This window comes from Stegodyphus dumicola, chromosome 2, assembly GCF_044657685.1.
Source record: "Stegodyphus dumicola isolate Sdum_Otavi_A_Nest chromosome 2, ASM4465768v1".
Lineage (NCBI taxonomy): Eukaryota > Metazoa > Arthropoda > Arachnida > Araneae > Eresidae > Stegodyphus > Stegodyphus dumicola.
Genome location: NC_140769.1, coordinates 214,892,898 through 214,917,006, shown reverse-complemented (window position 1 = coordinate 214,917,006; position 24,109 = coordinate 214,892,898). Strand labels below are relative to the sequence as shown.

General features: G+C 34.9%; 1 protein-coding gene across 1 annotated transcript; it reads left to right on the top strand.

The window, feature by feature from the left end:
- Positions 1–1,309: 1,309 nt before the first annotated feature.
- LOC118201012 (uncharacterized) lies at positions 1,310–23,189 on the top strand. The gene is made up of 4 exons (XM_035373024.2): positions 1,310–1,604; positions 15,747–18,580; positions 19,880–20,134; positions 21,678–23,189. The coding sequence occupies exons 1-4, from the start codon at positions 1,599–1,601 to the stop codon at positions 21,883–21,885; spliced, it is 3,303 nt and encodes a 1,100-aa protein (XP_035228915.2). The 5' UTR covers positions 1,310–1,598; the 3' UTR covers positions 21,886–23,189.
- The last annotated feature ends 920 nt before the right edge of the window (positions 23,190–24,109 follow it).

Genomic DNA, 24,109 nt, shown 5'->3' with positions numbered 1-24,109 from the left:
TCGGCCGCTGGTGGGCCCCTTCTGTTATTGCAATGAAACTCTTGTTATTCAGCGTTACAATAGACTGTTACCCATATTTATTACCAGTGCAATAAAGTTCTGTTGTTGTTATAAAATAAAGCAGAAATATTATTTAATGTTTAACACAAGCTCTTAAAAGCGAAATAAATACTTATATTACTAAGCTTTTCTTATCTGATCATGGCAAAGCAAGCGACGGCTCTTTAAATTGCTAAGAAGGGAATTTACTGCTTTTAAATTGCTCTTTCTTAAACAATTAAGGATCAATTAGACTTTAAAATAAAATAAAAATCTTTTGTTCTGCTAAATGGCAGCATAGTGAGAAATTATTATGCGCAAGGCCACGTGGGAAAAAAATGAGTACTTTGTGCAATGGCAGTACTTGTTATGGCACGCAGATGATAAATAGTATGGTATTCGAATAGAAAGTAGCAATCCGCAGGATTTGGAGAGCTGTTGCTGTATCATATCAGATAACAATAAATTTAATGCTTAAATCTATACCTGTAGTACATGGATATTGGCAAAGAACGCCTAGGGAATGAAAGGATATTGCATCAAAATTATTAAATTCCTGAAAGCATTCAAGAGTTAAAATGTATTAGTTTAGAATAAGTTTTGTGTATGTTGTGTAAAGCTATGAACGAAAAATGCTCAATACTTGGGCAAAGAGGGATGAAAAAATCCATCTCACTTTGCTAAAAGGCTTCTAAACTACCCAAAGCTACATAATAATTTTGGGTTTTGGTTTACAACTATGCCTTTGTATTACAGAAATATGCCAAGAACATTGCGTACGATAATTAGATTTATGATTTTTCTCATATACATAAAAGACTGTTGCTCCTATTATTCCATAATTCAGCAAACTTGAAGTAGTTAGAATATAGTGTCGATAGCTATTTTAAGACAAATAATGAAGCAAATGTCGGTTTCGACTATTTCATAACATTTCGACATTTGAATCATTTCCGTATATTTAGACCTTTTTCGAGTGGTGTGTTTTTATATTCTGAACGTTTATTGTCATTGACCTTTGTAGACTCGTAACGACCTTTAGGTTATTAAAATAAATCATTAGAAACCTGTTGGATGGAGTGTTATGTATAATATCTCGTTATACCAAAAAAAAGATGAAAAAAAGAAAAAGGAAGTGTTTTACCGAATTTTTAATCCCAGTCACGCTAGATTTTTGATGAGAAGCTAACGAAAGCGACAACGGCTAGCGGAATCGTAGGTAGCGAAAGGGGGGAGGGACTAGTAGCCTATTCTGGTGTGCACCCATGCTATAGCGGAAAGAATCTTGATGACATGATCTTATCTGTCCCATCCGTCCACTCCGCATTTTGAAGGTCTTTACCTCTGACCTCTTACCTTAAGTATTTAAAGCTGAGCCCATTGCATATTCGTAATTAAAGCATTTCCTAAACTTGGACCGTTTGTATCTTCGGATTTTCCATATTACTCTCCTTTCCTGTGCTTCACACGTTTTCTTCGTTTCTTCTGTTTGTCCAAAAATCCCAGTCATGGATGATAGATCCTGAACTTCGATCGGTTTCTGCACCACAGCTGTAGCCATGAATGTGAGTATTCATTTATTTTTTCTTATTATGAAAGTATTAGAGATGAAATTCCCTTGTATACAGTGAATGTTTTCTTTGGAAACACTTTTAAGAGTATATAATTCTCAATAGATTTCCCGTATCAAGACCGTCGTAAGTGCAGTCAGCTAACATATAGATCTATAGTAGCATCAACTATAGTTTTTCTAATACAACAAATTTTAGTCCTTGTTGAAAACTCAGAATTAAACTTGGAATCAGTTATGGGTATTTAGTTTAATACCAGGGATTGATATATTAAAATTTGTGATGTAATTTGTTCTTTGAATATTAAGAAGCAATAGTATGCTACATAACAAACGCACAAGATGAGTATTTACTACGAGTTTCTCAAAAATACCTGTATCTATTTATAGTGTATGCTTGGGGTACTATGTACTTAGATTACAATAGAAATTCTGTTTTGCGCTTATGCATGTAAAGTGTAGGCATAATATATGTGTTTTTTTAATTAATTTTCTGCGATGCCCATGTACAGTATAAAAAACTTCTTTCAATGATTAGACAGCCTAATTTCAGGAAAGAGACTTTACAAGTGACACCCGAAATAAAAGGTGGTGGACAAATATTCGTCACCATCAGGATCTGACGTTTGGTTCCCCTAATCCCCAGTCGTCCTTTAAAAGATTTTTTCTTTCCTTTTCGTATGCCTTCGTGGTGTAACTGAAAGCACGCTCGAGGCCTATTCGGGAGGTCCAAATCCAGTACATGACCTCTAAAAGAGAATTTTTCTGTACTGAAGCCATAAAAAAATGTAAATGTTGTATTTCTTTAAATTGAATTTCTTGAAAATTTTAAATGATTTCATAAAACTCTGTGTCCTTTTTACGTAACTTTGTAATTTATATTATATGTCTATGATCATGTTTAAGAAATAAGAGACGAGGTCAATATTTTTGGGACACACTGTATATATTTCAAATGGAAAATTTTCGTTGCATTAATTTTCATCATATTAATTGTTAAAAACAAAAAAAATTTGGCGAATTTGTATTAAAGCTACTTTCATAAATTTATGCTTAAATAAGTTGGTTATTATTATTATTAAAAATTAAAATAAATCTTGTTAATAGTGGATGCGGGACAAAACCATGATAAAGACCAAATGTCTCCATTCATCGTCGTTAGAATTGAATTGTTCGAATAAGCCTTTTATAGCCATTAGCCATATTTTATATTAGCAGTGGCAACTCTAGCGGAAAGAAAAACAAATTAAAAATGTATTCAAAATGCTTTCATGCAATATAGATTGCATGCAATTATTGGTCCCTTAAATCTTAAAATATCGAAATAAACTTTTTGATTTATATTTATTACTAGATATCTTCCCAGAACAGTTTTAAATATTTTATTTCCTAAATTCGATTATTATTTAAATACTCTTTCTCTTGCTTTTGTTTAGTGTTAATCATGCTCAGCAAAAAAAGGGATAATGTGGCATTTTTGCTAGTATTAAATGATTTATGGATTATTATTTGTATACATTTATTGTTTGTATACATTTTTACTGATATCCTCGGGTTTCTGTTGTAAGGATCTTAAGTTTTACTAACGTTTATTTTATTTTAAATCTTTACTATCACTTCTTATTTTCTACTTCCGGCCAGAATTATAAGCGTTAAGGTTTTTATGCAAAGTTTGTCTGGCGAACGCCAAGTATTTAAGTTGTGGCTTTTTGCCAAGCGAGAGAGAGGAAGCAGTGAGTCGAAGCAGGCCGCTTACCTTAGAAGTTACGCAGTTGCTTGTTGCCTTCCAGGCCAGAGGTTTTAATCCTCTTGATAAATTTTAAACGTATTGTAGTGTTCACAGTTCTCTGTACTACATACGCTTCCTGTCAATATAAGGCCAATCTTCCACGTTTATTATTCTAAAGTTAAATTAGAGTTTAGTTTTATTTTTATACTTTTACGTTTTGACCCCAAGTAGCGGGTCGGTGTATTCCGAAGTACGGAAGTCATTGTAAATAGAGAAAAATAAAGGGTTTTGTATACCCTTCTTGTGTATCCTGTTTACTTCCCACAGTTTTGAACATAGCTTTAGTAAGCTCTCTGTTCCGAGTCAGGTCATTGCATGTTCCCGAAGAAGGTTAGAAGGAACATTGAACCTGACAGTGGCGCCCAACGAAGAAGAATAACCATGGCCGAGTTTCAAGAAGAACCTGTGCTGCCTGCAGAAACGGCTCAGAATCCAGAAATGCCAGCTGCCGCCCTGGAAGGATTTGGTTACATCGTCCAGACCATGCGCGCTTCGATGAAACCAGAAGCAACATTTAACGGAAACTCACGGTAACCAGTTTTTTGGAAAAATTGGATGACCACTTCATGCTCTACCCCGTGCACGAGTTTCAAAACGTTACCTTAGCTACCAGCGCTTTGAGGGGCCAAGCACTTAACTGGTTCAAATGTATAGGCAGAAGTCTCTTGGGTCAAGCAGGAAGTCCCACATATACTTACGAGAATTTCAAGACTGCCCTACTAAAAGCCTTCCCTGTTGTAAGGGATCGTGCGAAATTAGAAACGGAACTTTTTAGTATATATCAACAAAGAATCAAAAATCTCTCAAGCTTTATTTTAAGAAAAATTCACGTCTTCAAGCTCTTGTATGGAAACCGTCCGGATCCTGAAATAATTCAAGTGATTTTGCCGAGGTTATTGCCCCAAGTGCAAGACTTTATTGAATTAAGAAATCCGACTACACTGGAAAAGTTATTTGAGCTAGCAATCCAGTTTGAAAGTAGAAGAACGGCGGACGTCGAAAGAAGACGCCAATATCAACAGCGAAACCAATTTGGTACGCCAAGACTACAGCAAACTCATGCACACGGCTACGGAGGCAAAGCGAATCAGTGGGCAAGGAAACCCGAGCATTCAAAAACAGCCGGCGAACGTCGACAGTTCAATAGCAATCCAGGAAAAAAGTCTCAAGGACAGGGGAAAAAGAAGGAAAGCACGGAAATGAAAAATAATTTAAACTAAAACGGATTTCTGCTGACGGGAGTGTGCGGAAATCCGAAGGCCACGAAAACCCCTCTTCCTACAAGTTAAATACAGTAATGGTGAAAAATTTGACTCTTCTCCGAAGATTGAAGTGTTGGTGAATAATATCCCAGCCACCGCACTCCTGGATACAGGCGCGCAGTGTTCCTGTGTGGCAGAAGATTTCTTTAGGAAGTATTTTCGCAAATACCGCATATATAATTCGGATAATACGACAGTGTTAGCGGCGCAAGGAGAAAAATGTAAGTGCATAGGTAAAGTACCGTTGTATATCCGTATCAAGGACGAACAAGTAAAGGTGATGTTTTTTATAGTAAAGAATCTGCAAGCACATATAATCTTAGGAATAGATTTTCTTTCAGACGCACAAGCAACACTGGATTTTAATGAAGCGTCCCTTAAGCTGACAATGAAACCAGTTCGTACTGAAAAGGCTGAACCGCCGATGGTAAATCTTGACCACCTCCCTAATGACGAGCAAGGAAAAATCCGACAAGTGGTAAGTGAATTTGCTTCGTTATTTAGTGATATTCCAGGATTTACTCAGGTTACTAATCATAGTATTGACACCGGAGATGCAATGCCAGTTCGCCAAAAACCATACCGGTATGATAAGAATAAGGAAAAAATTATAGAATGGCATATTACCGATATGCTACGTAAAAAGATCATAACGCCCATCTTAAGTAGTTATGCTAGCCCGGTGGTTTTATTTAAGAAAAATAATGACTATCCTTTGACGCATCCAAAAAGGTGGAGATTCGCTATTGATTACCGTAAATTAAACTCCATAACTAAATATCCGGTATATCCGTTACCGATCATTGAAGAAATTCTAAGGAACATAAAATCAACCAAATTTATGACGACTTTAGACTTAACGACTGGTTATTTTCAAATAGGGGTTAGGCCTGAGGACGTGCCTAAGACTGCTTTTATAACCAAGTCTGCTTTATAACCAAGCACTTATGCATTTTTGCGTATGCCGTTTGGCCTTTCAGGGGCCCCAGCAACATTTCAGCGATGCATGGACATTGTGTTAAGACCTGTTCTTGGAAAGTCCACATTTATCTATTCAGACGATATCAGTATTACTAGTGATAATCTCGACCAACATGTACAGGATTTAAGACAGGTGTTTTCTCTATTAAATGAGGCCGGTCTAAAAGTTAATGTCGAAAAGTGCAAATTTGCAGCCCCTGAATTAAAATATTTAGGTTACAAAATATCTCAAAAAGGAATCGAGACAGACGAATCAAAAATAATCTCTGTACAAAAATATCCGACTCCAAACACGGCAAAGAAGCTCTCTTCTTTTCTAGGACTTTGTTCATATTATAGGTCCTTTATAAAAGATTTTGCATCTATCGCTGAGCCATTGTTAAAATTAAAAAGGAAAAAGGCAAGATTCTCGTGGACGGCCGAAGCCAAGAGTGCTTTCGAAAAATTAAAACAAGCATTAACGCAAGCCCCTGTGTTGAAATTTCCTGAAAAGGATGAGAATTTAGAAATTTCAGCGGATGCTTCGGATTATGGGGTAGGAGCGGTACTTTCGCAAAATCAGCAGCCCGTGGCATTTTTTAGCCGAACTTTAAATCAAACACAAAGAAACTATTCCGCGACCGAGAGAGAGGCACTTGCAGTTCTGTTAGCAGTGCAAAAGTTCCGAGGCTATTTTGGAAAGGCGCCGATAACAGTGTACTCTGATCATGCGGCGGTAACTAGATTGTACTCAGGGAAAAATTTATCCCCAAGGTTAATAAGATGGGCACTCAAGCTGCAAGAATATAATCTGGTAATCAAGCATACCCCCGGAAAGGAAAATATCGTAGCAGATGCCCTATCACGAATTAGATTAGACGAACAGGGTAATACCGTAAAAGTTGCAATGCTTACAGCGTGTACAATAAATTCCCGAGAAACTGTAATAACAGAACTGGGTAAGGATCCTGAGTTTGGAAGTATTTATGAGTATTTGAAGGATCCTGAAAATTTTAGCCACCAAGATATTGTGGCGATAAGAAATAGGGCGGCCCATTACGAACTAATATATGGTCTATTATTCTATACAAAAACTACGAATTCCAACAACGAATTTCGATCTGTTATCCCAGCTAGTCTTAGATTAAATATCCTGCAGGAGCTCCATGACAGCCCTTTAGCTTCTCATGCTGGTATTCGAAAACCTATCCAACGCGTACGCGAGGCAGTCTACTTTCCTGAACTGCAAAAGTTAACAAGGGCGTATGTCCAGTCCTGCCCAACATGTCAAGCAGTTAATTATATTAATTTCCGCCCGGCCGGGTTTCTAAATAGTATTAAATCCGAATTTCCAAATGAAATAATTGGCATCGATTTATTGGGCCCTTTCCCAAAAAGTCAGTTAAATAAAAGTCGCTATCTCCTTGTTATGGTTGATCATTTTAGTAAGTGGACCGAAATTGTTCCCTTAAAACGAGCCTCCGCGAAATTAGTTACTGATTCTATTTTAAATAAGTATATTTTAAAATACGGGGCGCCCCTAAAAGTTATATCGGATAATGGTCCTCAATTTGTAAGTAATATATTTGAAGACATGTGCCAAAAACTGGGCATACGTCATTTAAAAATGGTCCCGTATCGGCCGCAATCAAATATAGCGGAACGGGTCAATAGAAATATAGTGAAAATTATCCGTAGTTATGTTAAAAATTTTCATAAAAGCTGGGACAACTATGTCAATGAATTTGCTTTCGCCCTTAGGACCGCAAAACATGATACAATGGGCAAAACTCCTGCTGAGTTATTTTTAGGCAGAAAGATTATAACGCCGTTAGATAAATTATTTTATGTGCAACAAAGAGCCTCAGAATTTAAAATGGGTGATATAGAAAAACTAATTAAGGAAGCAAAGAAGAATACGGAAGTAGCACAAAGAAAACAGAAGCTCTATTATGATTTGAAACGACGGGGAGTAACTTATAAAGTAGGGGATGAAGTTTTAAAAATTAAGCATTCACTTTCTTCAGCACCAGAAGATAAAACTGCCAAATTTTTTCCACGATTTGAAGGACTATATGTTATAGAAAAAATAACTCACGCTGTAGTAGTGTTAAAAGCCAGAAATGGTGAAACCTGCTCCGCAAACATTGATCAAATCAAACCCTACTTTGATCGTAATAAAATGCAAATATTTTCAGATCTTTTGCAGGATCCGGCACGGCAGACACCGCAGGCACAAGCTCCAGAGGTGGAAAAACGACAAGTACAAGGGCAAGCCATTAAGAGGCAGGAGCAAGTGAAAAGAAAATTTCCCCGCGGAAAAATTGAAGGTAGCAAGAAAAAGAAGCCGTTCCACCGTCCAGAAAAGAGAGTTCACGAACACCCCCAGAATGAAGAAGGGAGAAGGACGACGTATGTGAAGAGAACCAGGAGAAATGACGGCAACTATAACCCGGCTCTAAAACGGAAGATCTACTCATCCGACAGGACTCTCAGCAGCAAATGTCGCCGAACTGCGGAAGGGCCATCAACGGCGGAGGAAAAGTTACAAGGAAAATTTGAACGGCCAGCAACGAGGTCCAAGCAGGAACACGAAAGAAGGTTCCCGGTTCCGCCAAGACCAGCTGCCATCAAACGGCCAAGACCACAAGCAGAGGAGAAAAAGAAGGTATTCAAGGGTGACCGAACTGGTGAAAAAAGGAAGCTTCCAGAGGAAGGCACTGAAAGGCGAGCCCGTACAAGAAGGAGGATAAATCAAACTACTATCTGCAATACCTTTAAGGATTGGGCCCAGAAAAGGATGTCCGAATATCACAAAGATAAGTAAAATTTTATGTTACTTTGCAAACTTAAGTTAATCTTTCATTTTTACTGCAAGTGGCAGATTTCAAGAAGTTTTACCTCATGCGAGGTCTACCTTTATCGCCAAAAAGGCGAGAAATGAGTTGTTACCGATTTTGGTATTATTTTTTTCAATTACTCGCGCGTAAAACTAAAGTTGATGTATAATAGCGTTCTGTAAAGACTTAAATATTGTAAAAAGTTATTGTATAAATTTCATTTAAAACATTCTAGCAAGAAAGAAGTTTTAGTCTGAAAGACTCTTTGAAATGTAGTATTTCAATGTAGAAAGAATTGGCACTTGCTTTGAAAAGAATAGAAGTTAACAATGTACTACTAATATATGTTTTCAAATGTGTAAAATTTAACGGCATGTTAATATGTTCTTATATACAATGTGAACTGTTATTTTAAATGTTAAGAAATACCGTGATATGGTAAAAGTGAAAGTAATGTTAAAATTTTTTTTATCCGTGTGACTGTAAACAGATTAAATCATGGTGAATATGTGTTAAAGGTTGAATGATGTAGTTAGGCTCTCTGACGCTACACTTCAGAGTTAGACACTTTTAGAATAGTACCTCAGGGTTTAGAGTTGAAATTAGGGTGTGTTAAGAGGTCTTGTTATGTTGAAATTTAACACGTTAGTGTTTTGATTGTAGGAGGAAGTGTGGAACACGTAGACAGAAACACATTCGTGTTTGGTGTTCTTTTACAACACATGTCAGAGAGCACGGGGAGAGATAATTAAAATAGTCATGAATGAAATAAGAATGTTAAGAGACGTATAATTATATATGTTACTTGCCATTTCATTGTGTAACATTTCATTAAACTAGTTTTCCTTCCAGATCTCTGGAAGGAACCAGATTTGAATAAGAGCTCCTGTTTTGATGCAGTACAGATGAAAAAAAAATTGTGTATCCTGGGAGTTGCTATTGTAAAAACAAATTTCTTTCTTTTAAATTTCTAGTTTCTAGCGAAGTATGTTTGTAAAAGATTGGCCTCGCGTTAAATTCTAGAGCTAAAAGTTTTCAACAAGGTCGTTTTAGACCTCAGTTTCAAACTAATTAACTCTGGCGGGAAGTATGTAAGGATCTTAAGTTTTACTAACGTTTATTTTATTTTAAATCTTTACTATCACTTCTTATTTTCTACTTCCGGCCAGAATTATAAGCGTTAAGGTTTTTATGCAAAGTTTGTCTGGCGAACGCCAAGTATTTAAGTTGTGGCTTTTTGCCAAGCGAGAGAGAGGAAGCAGTGAGTCGAAGCAGGCGGCTTATCTTAGAAGTTACGCAGTTGCTTGTTGCCTTCCAGGCCAGAGGTTTTAATCCTCTTGATAAATTTTAAACGTATTGTAATGTTCACAGTTCTCTGTACTACATACGCTTCCTGTTAATATAAGGCCAATCTTCCACGTTTATTATTCTAAAGTTAAATTAGAGTTTAGTTTTATTTTTATACTTTTACGTTTTGACCCCAAGTAGCGGGTCGGTGTATTCCGAAGTACGGAAGTCATTGTAAATAGAGAAAAATAAAGTGTTTTGTATACCCTTCTTGTGTATCCTGTTTACTTCCCACAGTTTTGAACATAGCTTTAGTAAGCTCTCTGTTCCGAGTCAGGTCCTTGCATGTTCCCGAAGAAGGTTAGAAGGAACATTGAACCTGACACTGTTTGTATACATTTTTACTGATATCCTCGGGTTTCGGGCTCAGAACTGAGATTCGAGATGTTTCATGGCCTATGACTGATGATTTTGTTGTTTATCGAATTACAAAATGTCGAATCGATTAGTCAGGGTTTTTTTTTTTTTCTCGTTATTGAACAATAAAAATCCAGAATGTTTGCATTTCTATAAATTGTTAAGTTTATAATGATTTCATTTAATTCCCTGCTTATATTTATAATGAATCTTCAAAGAAGCTCTTTCTTAAATTGGGTAGTACTCATACAGGATTTGTGCCTCACTTGGCTATACGATGTTCTAAAGAACCTCAAGATAAACCGTAGATAACTCCAAATAATGTTAATCTATCCCCATCGCTTTAAGAGAAGAAAATACACCTCTTCTTAAGCAAAAATTACTGTATTTACTGCTAGCTATTCAGAAACTACAAGATACTATTAAGAAAAAAAAATTTTAAAACAGTTTGCTAAAATGACACTGCTAATTATAATATCAAAGCATGCCGGATTTCATATGGATACTGAATAGTAAATATATTTAAGGGTTACTAAATTTATTTGAACCGAACGGATCGTAGTGTTTAATTTCTTTAAATATGAAAATTTATTTGATTTACTTAATTTTATTTATTGCTTATATTAATGAAATGTAGTGAAAGTTTTATTAATGGCTTCATTTATTGAGTTTTACTGAACATTTTACTGACTATTCGAAAATTTTCAACTTATACACTTCCGTAGAGGTTTTTATTGAATTGAAAAATAAATAATAATTTTTAAGATGCAGCGGATATAAAAGATAGTGAATCATAAGTAATTAATTAAAAATGTACGAGATTTAGAAATTACAAATGAAATATTCTTTTCGATGCTATTAAGTTTTTTCAACATGATTCTTTGAATATCGATATTAATATGTAAAAGTATAAAAGTTATTAATGATGCTGAGGATATGAATGCAAGGATATTGACATCAGTTTGCATTAATAATTAATCAGTTTAAAATTGGGGAAAAACAACAAACACATTAAACCGATGCAGGTTTCAAATAAAACCCAAGTTTTTTGTAAATTTAACCAATCCAAAGCTCTTTGTTTCCCTCATTCTAAGTTTTATGTTTGCGCTTTTTTTTTTTTTTTTTTTTCTATTTAAACAACGTTTATCACAGTTCGAGATTATGTAATAAATTTGCTTAAATGAATATTGGAAGATATCTTCTATTTATCCATATGACTTTGCTTAATTGATTACAAATAGATAAAAGTTCGTTTCAGGTGTAATTTTTTCAGTTTTTACTATTTGAAAATTCATATTTTCTATTATGATATTAATTAAAATATCGTTATAAAGTCACTTGATCATAAGTTAAAAAATAATAATGATATTATATTTTTCTCCAGTGCAGTTTATGGTAAAAGTTGATACTAACAGACGAATAATAATATTTCCTATTTTTATAATTTCATGAAATATACTCCTTTCGTCAAGTTGAAAAGAGTTAAAAGAGGGAAGTTTCTCTCCGTAAAACAAAACTTGCTACAATTTTTGGAGGGGGGACTCATAAATTTATTATAGGAAGTTGGCACTACTTGCAATAAAACATAATTCTGTAAAGAAATTGATATGTCGTGCATTTAACACGGTTAAGGCGTTTGAGTACACTATTCTCTATTTAGCACAGTTTTATTAAAGAATCATAAGTTAGAATAAGTATGAAATTTTTATTTAATAAGGCAGAGGCTTTGCTTAGCTCAAATAGAATACAAATAAAAGTTAACAGTCTTTACAAACATTTAAAGAGAAGTGTTGAAAGAATATACAGGAAATCATTTATAAGTTTTAAATAGCTTTAGGATTACCTATTAGGCAATATTATCAGGAGTATATTCCATAAAATAATTTAACATGCTGAAGAGAATACAACGCTAGCACAAAATCTTCTGAACAAAAAGTAGAATCCTTTCTCGCCAATATATCGTTTGGTATTCGTTTGTTTTTGACGTTGCTGAGTTTCATTATGCAAAAGTGACACTAATTTATTCTCACAGAATTACAGAAATTTACTTTAAAATATTTATAAATTATAGAAGAGGATATTTTAAGTTAATTCTGATAGTAATTTTTTAATGTTTCACATCAGTTTAACTATTTTGAATTCAGACGAAATGAATACCTAATGTAATTTCAGCATCACCGCAAAAAGTTGTATATAATGTTTCGTGTTCATTCGCGTAATTTATGGTAAGCTACCTTAAATTAAATCATTCTGTTCTTTTGTATGCATAAAAAGAAACTACTTTTTAATGACATACAGAATCTATGGGTAACCAAGGCTAAATGTGATCTGAAATTTACAAAGCAGTCAACAAGTGAGAACAAGGTAACTAAATTAAGCGGAGAGTCATGATGCAAAAAATTACGTTTGAGGAGCCAGTGGACTGATGTGAGAAAACTTCATTCTGGTTGAAACAGAAAGGCTAAAGTTATCGAGGAAGTCAAATATACAGAATGTTTAGGCATCAATTTACCAGGTTACTCGGTTCTTGATGAAAAATCAGAAAGCTTAACAATAAGATTTTCCTGCTCACAACTTATCTGACAAGTTTTGATCAAATTTCTTGAAAATATTATTTATTCGACGAATTTAGATTCCATATTTGGGAAGAGATTATACTAGTCATTCTAAACAAACTACGAGTTAGATTTGAAAATTCATTCACCTATAACCGATAAGAATTGTAGAAGTATTAGTGTTCTTTTCGATAAGAATGCATGCAAAATTAGCTATTTCCTCAATAAAGTTCTGTGGTCCTTATAGTCCTTTAAGATATGTTTTATTCATATATTTAGAAATATTACATGTTCAAATAAGGTTTAAAAATTACATATCTTTCATATGGTTAAGTTGCATGTACGAAAGCTATAAAAACTAGAAAGCGTTACTTATTACTTACTGGTTTAAATTTTATCAAAATCGTAAATTTATCCAAATCGTAAAAAAAGGCAATTAGTATTTGCTGTTGATCTAAACTTTCAACAGAAATCACTTTTAGAGTTTTCTGGTCTATGAGTCTAATTTATATTTCGTAATTCTAGTACTGCCATGTATAAAAGGATATTTTAGCGATGAAATTTGGAGGGAACTAATGTTAAGTTATTTGAACATGGAAAAAAGATCTATCTGCCCGAGGAGAGTGTTACCTTCATGGAGTACTTTCGGACGGAAACTGGCTGTCATTCTTATTAAACATGCAGTAAACCCACGAAAACCAACCTTGCAGTTTTTTGAATTTGTTTTTGAATTGTTTTTTGAAATTGAGAAATGTTTTATCACGCCTAATTTTTAAAGATATAATTAGTCATTAAAATTACAGCATTAAAATGCTAAACAAACAGCAGATAAAAATCAAAGATGTAGTTCGGTTGTTTAAAATGATAGTATCTTGTATGTTACAAATAAAGATCGGAAACACAAGGGCATTCTGTTACCAATTCGTGACATTTAAGATCTCTTATTTGTTTAGATTCTTTGTTTATCGATCTCTTTCATCATAATGTGCATGGTTTTATAACGAGGATTATGAAAATAAAAGGCAAAATTATATATATATTTTATATGGGCATATATATATATATATTATATATGGGCATAAATAAGTACCCATACGTTTATTAATGGAATAAAATTGACATTTGTGTTTCTCTAGAATTTTTATAATTATCTTCTTAGTTGAAAGTCACGAAAATTTTATTTTATACTTGCTATGGGAGATACAAGGAAATACAAAATATCATTAAAAGCGCAATGAAACATTTAAAGTCATCAATAAAAAATTCGAAGAATTTCTGTGCATAAAGTGCAGGAAGCTTTCATACGATAATTAAATAAATGATAAATTAGTAATTTGTTATTTTATACTGCCAGTAGTCCTAAAAAATAATGATGCTTATATCGAAAATACATACTTTATATCAGTGGTGAACAGTTGACGTCCCGTGAGCCGCACTGGGTCTTCGAGTTTCCATTCTGCGGCTCGTAACAAGATTAAAAAACCTTATTGTTATTAATGAACAGTGAATCATTTTGAACCAATGAAGCCACTGTTTTATGTGGTTATCTGGCAATATACAGTGCATAGGTACACTGCGGGAAAAAAACGGGACAGTTCTATATCTTCCGTTCTTTTGGGCCAGTTGACGAAATTCAGCTTACGTTTTCCATGTCCGAAAGCGCGACTTAGGATATGTATTAGATTTATATATTGCATCAATCTAATATAGGTATTTTGGCACAAAACCGGACTTTTTCTGAAATGACATGCCAAATATTTCTCCATATTTCGATTCTACGACTCAAATTATGTCAAACTGCCAAGCTTTGTAAAAATCGCACGTGTAGATTTTAAAAAACTAGCTTTAAAAATTTTAGCTTCTCAATGTTAATTAAATTCGACATATATTTATTCATATCTCTTTTGTATTAAACTGACTTGATTCCTTCTTCCAGAATACGAAATTTAGTTTTAATCCAAATATAATTCGCCCATTTTTTATTATTTGTTTTAAAAGTTTGTATTTTTAAATATTTTTTATACATTTTTGGAAAAACTTTTTATAGTGTAACCTATAAACTTTTTAACATCATCTTAAAGTACATGTATTTCTAAGCATATCTGCAAACAATTAGAGTTTTTTATTCTAAATTTCCTAAGATACACGTGAATTTATATTTTAGCGCGTTTTGAAATTTGGCGTATTTAATATCAGCGATAACAACGCCAATGTGGTTTACGCACTTTGTTAAAATTATTTGAAAGAATGATCAATGGAAATTTGTTAAAATTATTTGAAAGAATGAACAATGGAAATTTGTTAAAATTATTTGAAAGAATGAATGATGGAAACTTCTTCCTCTCGTGCATTAATGAAAAAAAAAAAAAAAAAAAAGGAAAGTAAGTAGGTTACTATAAATTAAGAATTTCGCCAAGTGAATTATTCTTAGTGCAAACTGGAAAAAATATGCCAAGTTAAATTTTTGAATTTCTCCGTAAATGTGGCAACAAATTTTACAAAATTTAATATTTAGGCATAATTTCAGTCGTAGAATCGAAATATGGAAAAAAATTGGCCCGTCATTTCAGAAAGTCCGATTCTGTGTCAAAATACCTATCGTAGAACAATGGCTGTATATAAATCTAATATATATCCTAATTCGCACTTTCGAGACCTGAGAAACGCAATTTGAATTTTGTCAATTGGCCCAGTAGAACAGGAGATATAGATGTATGCCATTTTATTTTTTTGCGCGGTGCACATAATACACATGCAGATGTTTGATAGCGTACATTTGACTTTAACGCACTTTTTACTTCCTATGAATACCAACAGTATTTACATTGAAATATTATATTTTATTTCGAATTCATTCTACTTTAAAACTATTTACAAATGTAATTTTAATATTTTGACTTAACAATTATTTTTATTCTACGTATAGCGTTATTAAAGTCACCAATATTTTTTTCACAAATTTAAAAAAAAAATGTTTTACATAAAGCTATTTTATTTTTTTTATTTATTCATTTCTGATATTTACAGAAATGGACATTTGATATCGTATTATTCTCTTTGCTCTACTCTCTTGCACTTCTTGATGGTAAGGAAATAAGTCAAGATAAAACAGTTGTTAAAGAGGCCAGCGAAAGCAAATTCATAGGAAGCAGTCTTTTCGGTGGACAAGTTAGTAAGTTCAATGGAACTGGACATTTTGCTGGCCACAATGAACATAATAGTGGGTGGTGGAGAGAATGGTGGCAAAAATATATTGGTGAAGTGACAGATCCAACTGTCCGTCCTCTCATATATCCAACAGATGAGAACGGAAATAGACTACCATGCCCTTGTCTTCTAAATGGTACTACACCAGTGCCACCTACTACGCCTGCAGAGAGGCCTCCACCTACAAGGCCACCTATTCAACCTTCTTCTCAAACACCTGTTACTAGTCCTCCAATAAGGCCATCAACTGCCACCAGATCCCCTCCTCGTCGTCCAAGACCTCCAGCTAGAAAGCCTCCTGTTCGACCTCCAACAACAACACAACTAGTTAGGCATCCACCTCCAGTCCCAGATCCACCCCCCAGAAGATTACCACCTCCTTCCACTAAACCTCCAGTGCGATCTACTTCACCACCATTAGTTACAAAACCAGCACCTCCTCCAACAAAACCTCCTGTAAGATCACCACCACCACCACCTACTAGTCCGCCAGTAAAAATACCTCCAACACATCCACCAACACCTCCAGTAAGACCACCACCACCTCTACCACCTCCGCCACCTCCACCACCTCCAGTTACAACGCCACAAGCACCTCCACCTATTAGACAATCACCACCTCCTCCGAGTACTCCGCCAATAAAACCATTCTTACCTTCGAAACCACCTCCTGCTCCAAGACCTCCAGTACGACCACCGCCAGTTGTAAGGCCTCCCACACGCGTAACTACTAGTCCACCAGTAAAATCCCCACCTCCAACTAGGCCTACAGTAAGAATTCCTCCATCAACAAGACCACCAGTAAGGCCGCCGCCACCATATCCTCCCACTGGACCGCCAGTAAGACCACCTCCTACAAGACAAACGGTAAGAACTCCTTCACCAAAAATACCAATAAGTCCGCCGGCAGTTACTCAGCCTCCATCACCTCGCCCTACTAGACCACCAGTAAGATCACCTCCACCTTCTCCTCCAGGAACACCTCCAGTAAGATTACCACCAGCAACAAGACCACCTCCAGTGCTAACATCTTTACCTCCACAACCACCAACTCTTTCAACCAAGCCACCTGTAAGACCTACACCTTCAACAAAACCACCTCAAGTTACAAGACGCCCATCACCTCCTCCTACTAAACCGACAGTAAGAATCCCTCCACCAGCAAGACCTCCAACAAGACCACCGCTAGTTACTCGGCCTCCACCACCTCCTCCTAAACCACCAGTCAAATACTCTTCAATTCCGCCAATACCTCCTGCAACAAGACCTCCAGTAAGACAACCGCCAGTTACAAGGCCATCACCACCCCCACCTACTAGACCTCCAGTGCGAATATCATCCCTTCCACCAACCCCTTCTCCAACGAGACCTCCACTAAGACCACCTCCTCCAGCAAGACCACCAGTAAGAACTCCTCCTTCAATAAGGCCACCACCTGCTACCAGACCTCCATCGCCACCTTCTAGTAGACCTCCAGTGAGACCACCTTCACCAAGAAGACCCCCAGTAAGACCGCCATCACCTCCGCCTACTGGACCATTAATAAGTTCCACACCTCCATCACCACCTCCTCGAACAACTCCAGTAAGACCACCGCCAGTTACAAAACCATCTCCCCCAACACCTACTAGACCTCCAGTGAAACAAACTCTCCCTCCAGCTCCACCTCCAACAAGACCGCCAATAAGATCACCTCCACCACCAACTCCATCAGTCAAACCTCCTCCAACAAAACCCCCTATAAAGCCACAACCGGTTATAAAACCCCCATCACCTCCTCCTACTACACCCCTAGTAAATCAACCTCCACGTCTGCAACCTCCACCTCCTGTAAGACCATCCTCACCACCTTCTCCTAGAAGACCACCAAAAACACCTCCTCGTCCAACAAAACCACCAGTTAGGCCACAAGTAGTTACAAGTTTTCCAACTCCCCCTCCAACTAGACCACCAGTAAAACCATCTCCTCCTTCAACAATTCCACCAGTAAAACCATTAGTAAAACAACCTCCACCTCCAAAAAGGCCTCCCGTAAGACCATCTCTACCACTTACTACAAGAAGGCCACCGAAAAGGCCTCCTCCAACAGTACCACCATTAAAGCCACAAGTAGTTACTAATTCCCCACCTCCTCCTGCAACTAGACCACCAGTAAAACCGTCTTCTCCTCCAAAGAGAACAACAGTAAAACCTCCTCCACCGAGACCCCCAGTGAAACCTCCCCAAGATATACGCCCGCCATCTCCTCCTCCAATTAGACCCCAAGTAAGACCATCTCCACCCCCTTCAACTAGACCACCAGCAAGACGTCCACCTTCACCGGTGCCAACTAGACCATCCGTTAGACCTCCACCAACAAGGCCACCAGTAAGACAGCCTCCTACCACAAAGCCAACACCACTGCCTACTAGAACGCCAGTAAAACCCCCACCACCTCCACTACAGCCACTAATAAGGCTGCCTCCATCGACAATACCGCCAGATGGACCGCCACCACCAAAACCTCCAGTCAAGTCACCACCTGAAGAAGACTGTGTCTCAGAAGGACCTCCACAGAAAGTTCCCAGACCAGACCGACCGAGACCGGATGGATCTATGCCTCCGTGTGCATTGGATGGGAAAAACTTTTGCATTCTTACTGACGATTATCCTGCGTAAGTAAATTTGGTCTAATTGAGTATTCAGTATTTTAAGTTAAACACACATACTGCTTAAATAAGTCATTTTAATTCCGTTTGTCGGTATTAAAATATTCCAGTTAAAAACTACTAACCTCATCTCATTGAATTATGCAAAAGAATTTAATTAGAATAAATTTTATTTAAAAACATTAAGATGTCTTTTGAACTAGATTTCCTGATTTCACAACTAAGAAAATTGCTCCTTTTTTTTTTTTAGAAATAAATGTGTACATGTTTTCTACTACTATGAATTTGGCTTCCGTAATTTTGCCACTAGAAACTTCATTCTTGAGATAAATACTTCAATTGATGGTTTTTGATGGATTAACCTAGTTCATTTTGAAGATTTCCTTTTCATTTTCTACGACATTTAAAACTAATTTCGTAACATCTGTGAACTATATTAATGTAGTGTTATTGTAGGTAAAGCGAATGGCTTTTTATATAAATAGTTTATAACTAACAGCAGCCAAGGACACTAGTGTATTACCGTAAGGTCAACAGGGGCTGCCTTTCAACAGCAATTTTCTGTGAGTACAGCATTCTTTCAGGGTGCAATGCTTCCTCAGCGTTAGTAGCTGAGCAAATTTTTAAGAACGAAAAAGTTGCACATTTTCGAAATTTCCCTTGAAATTTCGAAAATCCGATGCTTATAATAGTTATTATGATTACTTGTCTGAAATATAGGTTATGGAAGTAACTTGTAACATGAAAGCCGGATCATTTTGAAGATTATGTATTATAGGCGTGAGGCAACATGTGAAGACGGGGAAGAAAATAAAGCATTAGGGTCATTAAGGATTGCATAAATCTGTGTCTACATTTGCTACTATTTATGAGAAATTTTTCGAGTTTTTCGAGATGGATAGCCAAAATGGAGGTCGTTTGTTAATACACATTTGGAATGATAATACAGAACGTCTTCTAATTCAAAGTAGATGTAGGCACTGGTTGATGAAATATTTCTCCGGTAAAAAAAGTCAGGAAGGTACAGGAGTAAAAGTGATATGTTTTCAAAAGGCGCGAACGTACACTTTATGTGTACGTTCTATATCTGTATATATGTATCTCTCTCTCTATATATATATATATATCAACATATTCGACAGAAATACATACTTGCCTACATATGCGATATATATATAGAGAGAGAGAGATGCTGTTAGGAGAAACTATGGTAAAGTGATGGAAACATGCATAAAAGTATTGAAAGGATTACGAAGTCAGCAACGTACTTGAAGAGAAAAATTGACACATTTTTTATTTTTGCAGAGATTTTGTGAACAGAGTGGTGGACAAGAGTATCAGTAAAGTTCGTATAATGTATGAGGAGCTACAAACGGTTGGTGATCCAGAACTCTTCAAGGACCAATACGGTGACAGTCCTGCTGCACGTGGTAGCTTTGCTTGTGAAACCGAAGCCAACATCATGAGACCAGGTTGGGCACAGGAAAGCGTCTCTGGAGACTGGTTGGTTATTATTAACACCGATCTTTTCCCCCAGAAAGTCAGGACAGAAAGTTGCAGGTAAGTGCATTTCAGTACTGTTTAAGCTCGAATGTTTGAAAGGAAAAATTTTTGTTTAAAAGTTATTTTAAAAAGTAACTTCATTATAGGTAAATTTAAAAAAAAAATTATTTGCAAATAGGTTATATGAGTTATGTTTGTCATTGCGACTTTCGCAACCTAAAGGCAAAGGAAAAAGGACGAGATTGGCTATATTGGAAATGGATTTCACGAAGTTGTAGAGATATCAGGCATTTTTTTGAAAGCATAAGAGATGAAAAATGAGCAATGCCTTCGCCGGGACTCGAACCATTGACCTGTCGGATATGTGTGGAGCGTGCTGACCACTACACCACGAAGGCGGAAGAAATACCTCATAAAGTGTCTTTGCACCCCTCATTGGTATGGAACGGTCGCCATAATAGCTTGTTATAACGACTTCGACTATATGTTTACCTATTCTTTCAATAGCAGATATAAAGAATGCATCTAACTATTAAATTTAATGAAATCGAATGATAGAAAATAAGTATCTAGCAACTGGAAATTGCAATATGTTTCGTTATAAGCATATGAACATAAACTTAACAACGTAATACTTTACCCAAATATAAATCAAACAACTAAAGAAATTCAAACGATTGTTAACTAAGTATCCTATAAAATAACCGCAAAATTGCCCCAAGAAAATTTGTCGAAATTACAGTTAATAATTTTATGTGACTTGTACCATTTTCGCAGACTTAGCGGGGGGGAGAGGCGAAGAAAAAGAAATAAGTGTCGTTTCATCAAAAGTACGAAGTTCATTAAAAAAAATATAGCAATTCTTTTTTGCATGAGTGGGGATTTATAACTCTTAATATATTCGCCTTTTAGATAACGCCAAAAGTGTCTATTCAAAATTAAATTCTAAAATTTATATTATTTATTTATGTATAAATTTATATGTATTTAAAATTAAATCCTAAGACTATATTATATATATATAATACATATATATGTGTATAATACAAATATATATATATTTGTATTTATACATCTATTTATGTAACTTCAAAAATTTGTATTATTTATTGATGTATAAATTTATATGTATTAAAAATTAAATTCTGAGACTATATATTATATATATATATATATATAATGTAACAATGGAAAATGCCTTGTATATTCTAAAACACAAAACAATTTCTACCGAAAAACTCGCCATTTTAAAAAATGGATCTTAATATTAGAATATAAAAAAGGAACTTACACAAGATATAAAAAAGGCTTGAACACGCGAATTCAGAAACTTAACTTTCCTTTTTTTGTTGTTTTGCGTGAATGTTAAGAACTGATGAGATCCATAACTGGGAAATTATAGGACATCAAAGTCCGATGTATCACTTGTAATAATTTCGTACCATCTGACTTTCGGTATCTCAGGCTGCAGTAATTAGAATCTAGTAAAAGTGACTTCCAGAAGTATATTTTACATAGTGTTATATATTGCGCATGTTTCTGCTGATGTCTTAAAGTCATACTAGAAAATTATGATAATAACATATAATTTTTCTTTCAGGCATCCCAACGAGCCTTGCTCTTTCATATCCCCATTCTACGACTCAGTGTGCCAACAGAGATACAGTTTGCATCGTCTCCTTGCTGTGTACCCTCAGGACCCCAACCGCAGCCCCGCTGTTGCGCTCTTCAAGTTCCCAGCTGGATGTTCTTGCCGAGTTCACCCCATTCGAAAGAATAACATCGAACAGCAGAAAGTTAAGCGATAAAAACAAAAAATAAGCAATCAAAAGCATCATGCCAACTTCAGATGAAACAAAAACTGTGGAAAAAACCAATACTTTTGGAGAAATGTCTCAGTTTTAAGAAAGGTGCTAACTGCTTAGGAACGAACGGATATTAAAACTATTTCTTTGTCTTTATATAAATATTTTGCCAGAAGAATAATTTCTTTTTTCTTTAAATAGAATTACGATCTTCCGTAATCTAAAACATTTTATTAACGGAAGTAGGGTTTTAATTATTTTCTTTTATCTCTAAAGTACGATATCCAAATGGCCGTATAGTGAAATTCATATTGTCATTTTGATAAAAACGATATTAAGAGTTTTGTAGCATTTTATCCATTAGCTTGCATTTTAAATTTCCTGTCTTTTATAAAATCATTAACATTTCATATGCATTGATTATTATCTCCTTCCAAAACACATTAATGTTTTCTTTCGTCTAAAAATTAATATTGAAATTTTAAAGTACAAATATTGAAAATTAAAGAAGAATTAAAAATTAGATGAACATTTTTATATCAGAATTAGTTTTATTGACTATTATTTTTAAAATTTCACATTAAAATTTGTACAGCAATTTTAACACTATATTGCTACATTTGTATTCATGATATATTTTGAAATTATAAATGAATTTACCAAATTTTCTAAATAAAACCTCTTCTCTTCACAGTTGACCGTCCGTAACGTATTCTATCAATATTTTAATCTGCAGTATAGAATTGTAAAGAAAATGTGTAAATAAAAAGAATGTGTAGCAGAATCTCTTTTTCTGAATGGAAAGAGAATTACCGTCTGCATGCCATTCAGATTTTACAAGCACAGCAGAAACCAGTATTAGAGCAGTCCTTTGTAGCTATGTATAATATTGATGTCTAAGTTTGTGTACATTTTTAAGGTAATAATTTCAGGCATGAGTAATAATTTCAGGTTCACAAATAATGTAAATACTGCAGCCTCAATTATCAGGTAATGCAATACCATGAAATGAGAAATTTGACAATTGTAATCTTAAGTAGAGATTTGCTTTAACGTTTAGTTATGTTTTTGTCACAATTTAAATTTAAATTAATTGTTTATATTTAAATTATTTATAGTACAATGGTTAGAGTATTGCGATATATCGAAGTCTGGGCGGTTATGAGAAAAATGTGAAATTGTATTAGTTGTTAAAACTAAGATATTTACAGTAAAAATTATTTTGTAAATATTTGTTACTCCAAAACAAATTCTTCTCTAATATTTTGTACTTTTTGATTTCAAAATAAAAGTTATTTTAAATTTGCTCAGGTGCTTTTAGAGCTAACATAAAACAGACACCTAGCATATTCGAAACTTCGTAAACATCTTACTAATATTTTTTTTATACAGTCAGTTACAGAAGCTTATAAATATTCGCTGTTCAGTTGATTGTAAATAATACAGCGTCTATCACACTGTGTTCATTAAAGTGTGAGTTATTTAAAATTTTTTATAAAAAGCATAATTTTCCCAATTAAAATTGCATGAATGTGATATGAAAACATAAAACAGCTCAAAAGACTACTCGAATTCTCATGACAGAAGTACAATACCAGTGAGCTTTCATATAGTTTCATTTCTTTTATTGAAGGATTATTTCAAGAAGTGACCCTTACTAACAGCTGCATTCTAACAAGTTTATTACTTCTAGAGAAATTGCTCAATTTCAGCAACTACAATTTATTTTTTTGCATAATGTTTATAAGACGCTGTTTTAATTGCAAAGAATGGGAATCGGAACAATTGTAGTGACTCTCAGCATTAAGAAGATTCCTTTGAATAGGTGAAAGCGATAACGAAAAGCGAACAATAACGAGTAATGAGTTCCTGGCTCATTGGAAGATCGTTGAAGTTAAAAAGCAGTTTAAAAGGAAACGAATTGGAAGTATTCATACTCAACACCTTAGTAAATCAAAGATGTCAATAACTGATTTCATATCCTTAATGTCGGTACGCACAAGAATTTTCGATATGTAATGTATATCTGCTGATACATATATATTTATGCTGATATGTATTGCCATACGTACTGGGTTTTGCAACTGTTGCTCAGTTTTAAAGCTTCGTATGCTTTTTGCGTCTGAGTGTATTATTTAGATAATGATTTTCTTCTTAAATTGTTGCTCGTTGTTGAATCTTGTAAGCATTCTTACTATAAGTGAAAACTGATGATTTAAAGTAAAGC

Coding starts and splice junctions, on each gene's coding strand:
- LOC118201012 (XM_035373024.2), top strand. Junction 18,581..19,879: donor CTTACTGACGATTATCCTGC/GTAAGTAAATTT, acceptor TTATTTTTGCAG/AGATTTTGTGAACAGAGTGG. Junction 20,135..21,677: donor GTCAGGACAGAAAGTTGCAG/GTAAGTGCATTT, acceptor TTTTTCTTTCAG/GCATCCCAACGAGCCTTGCT.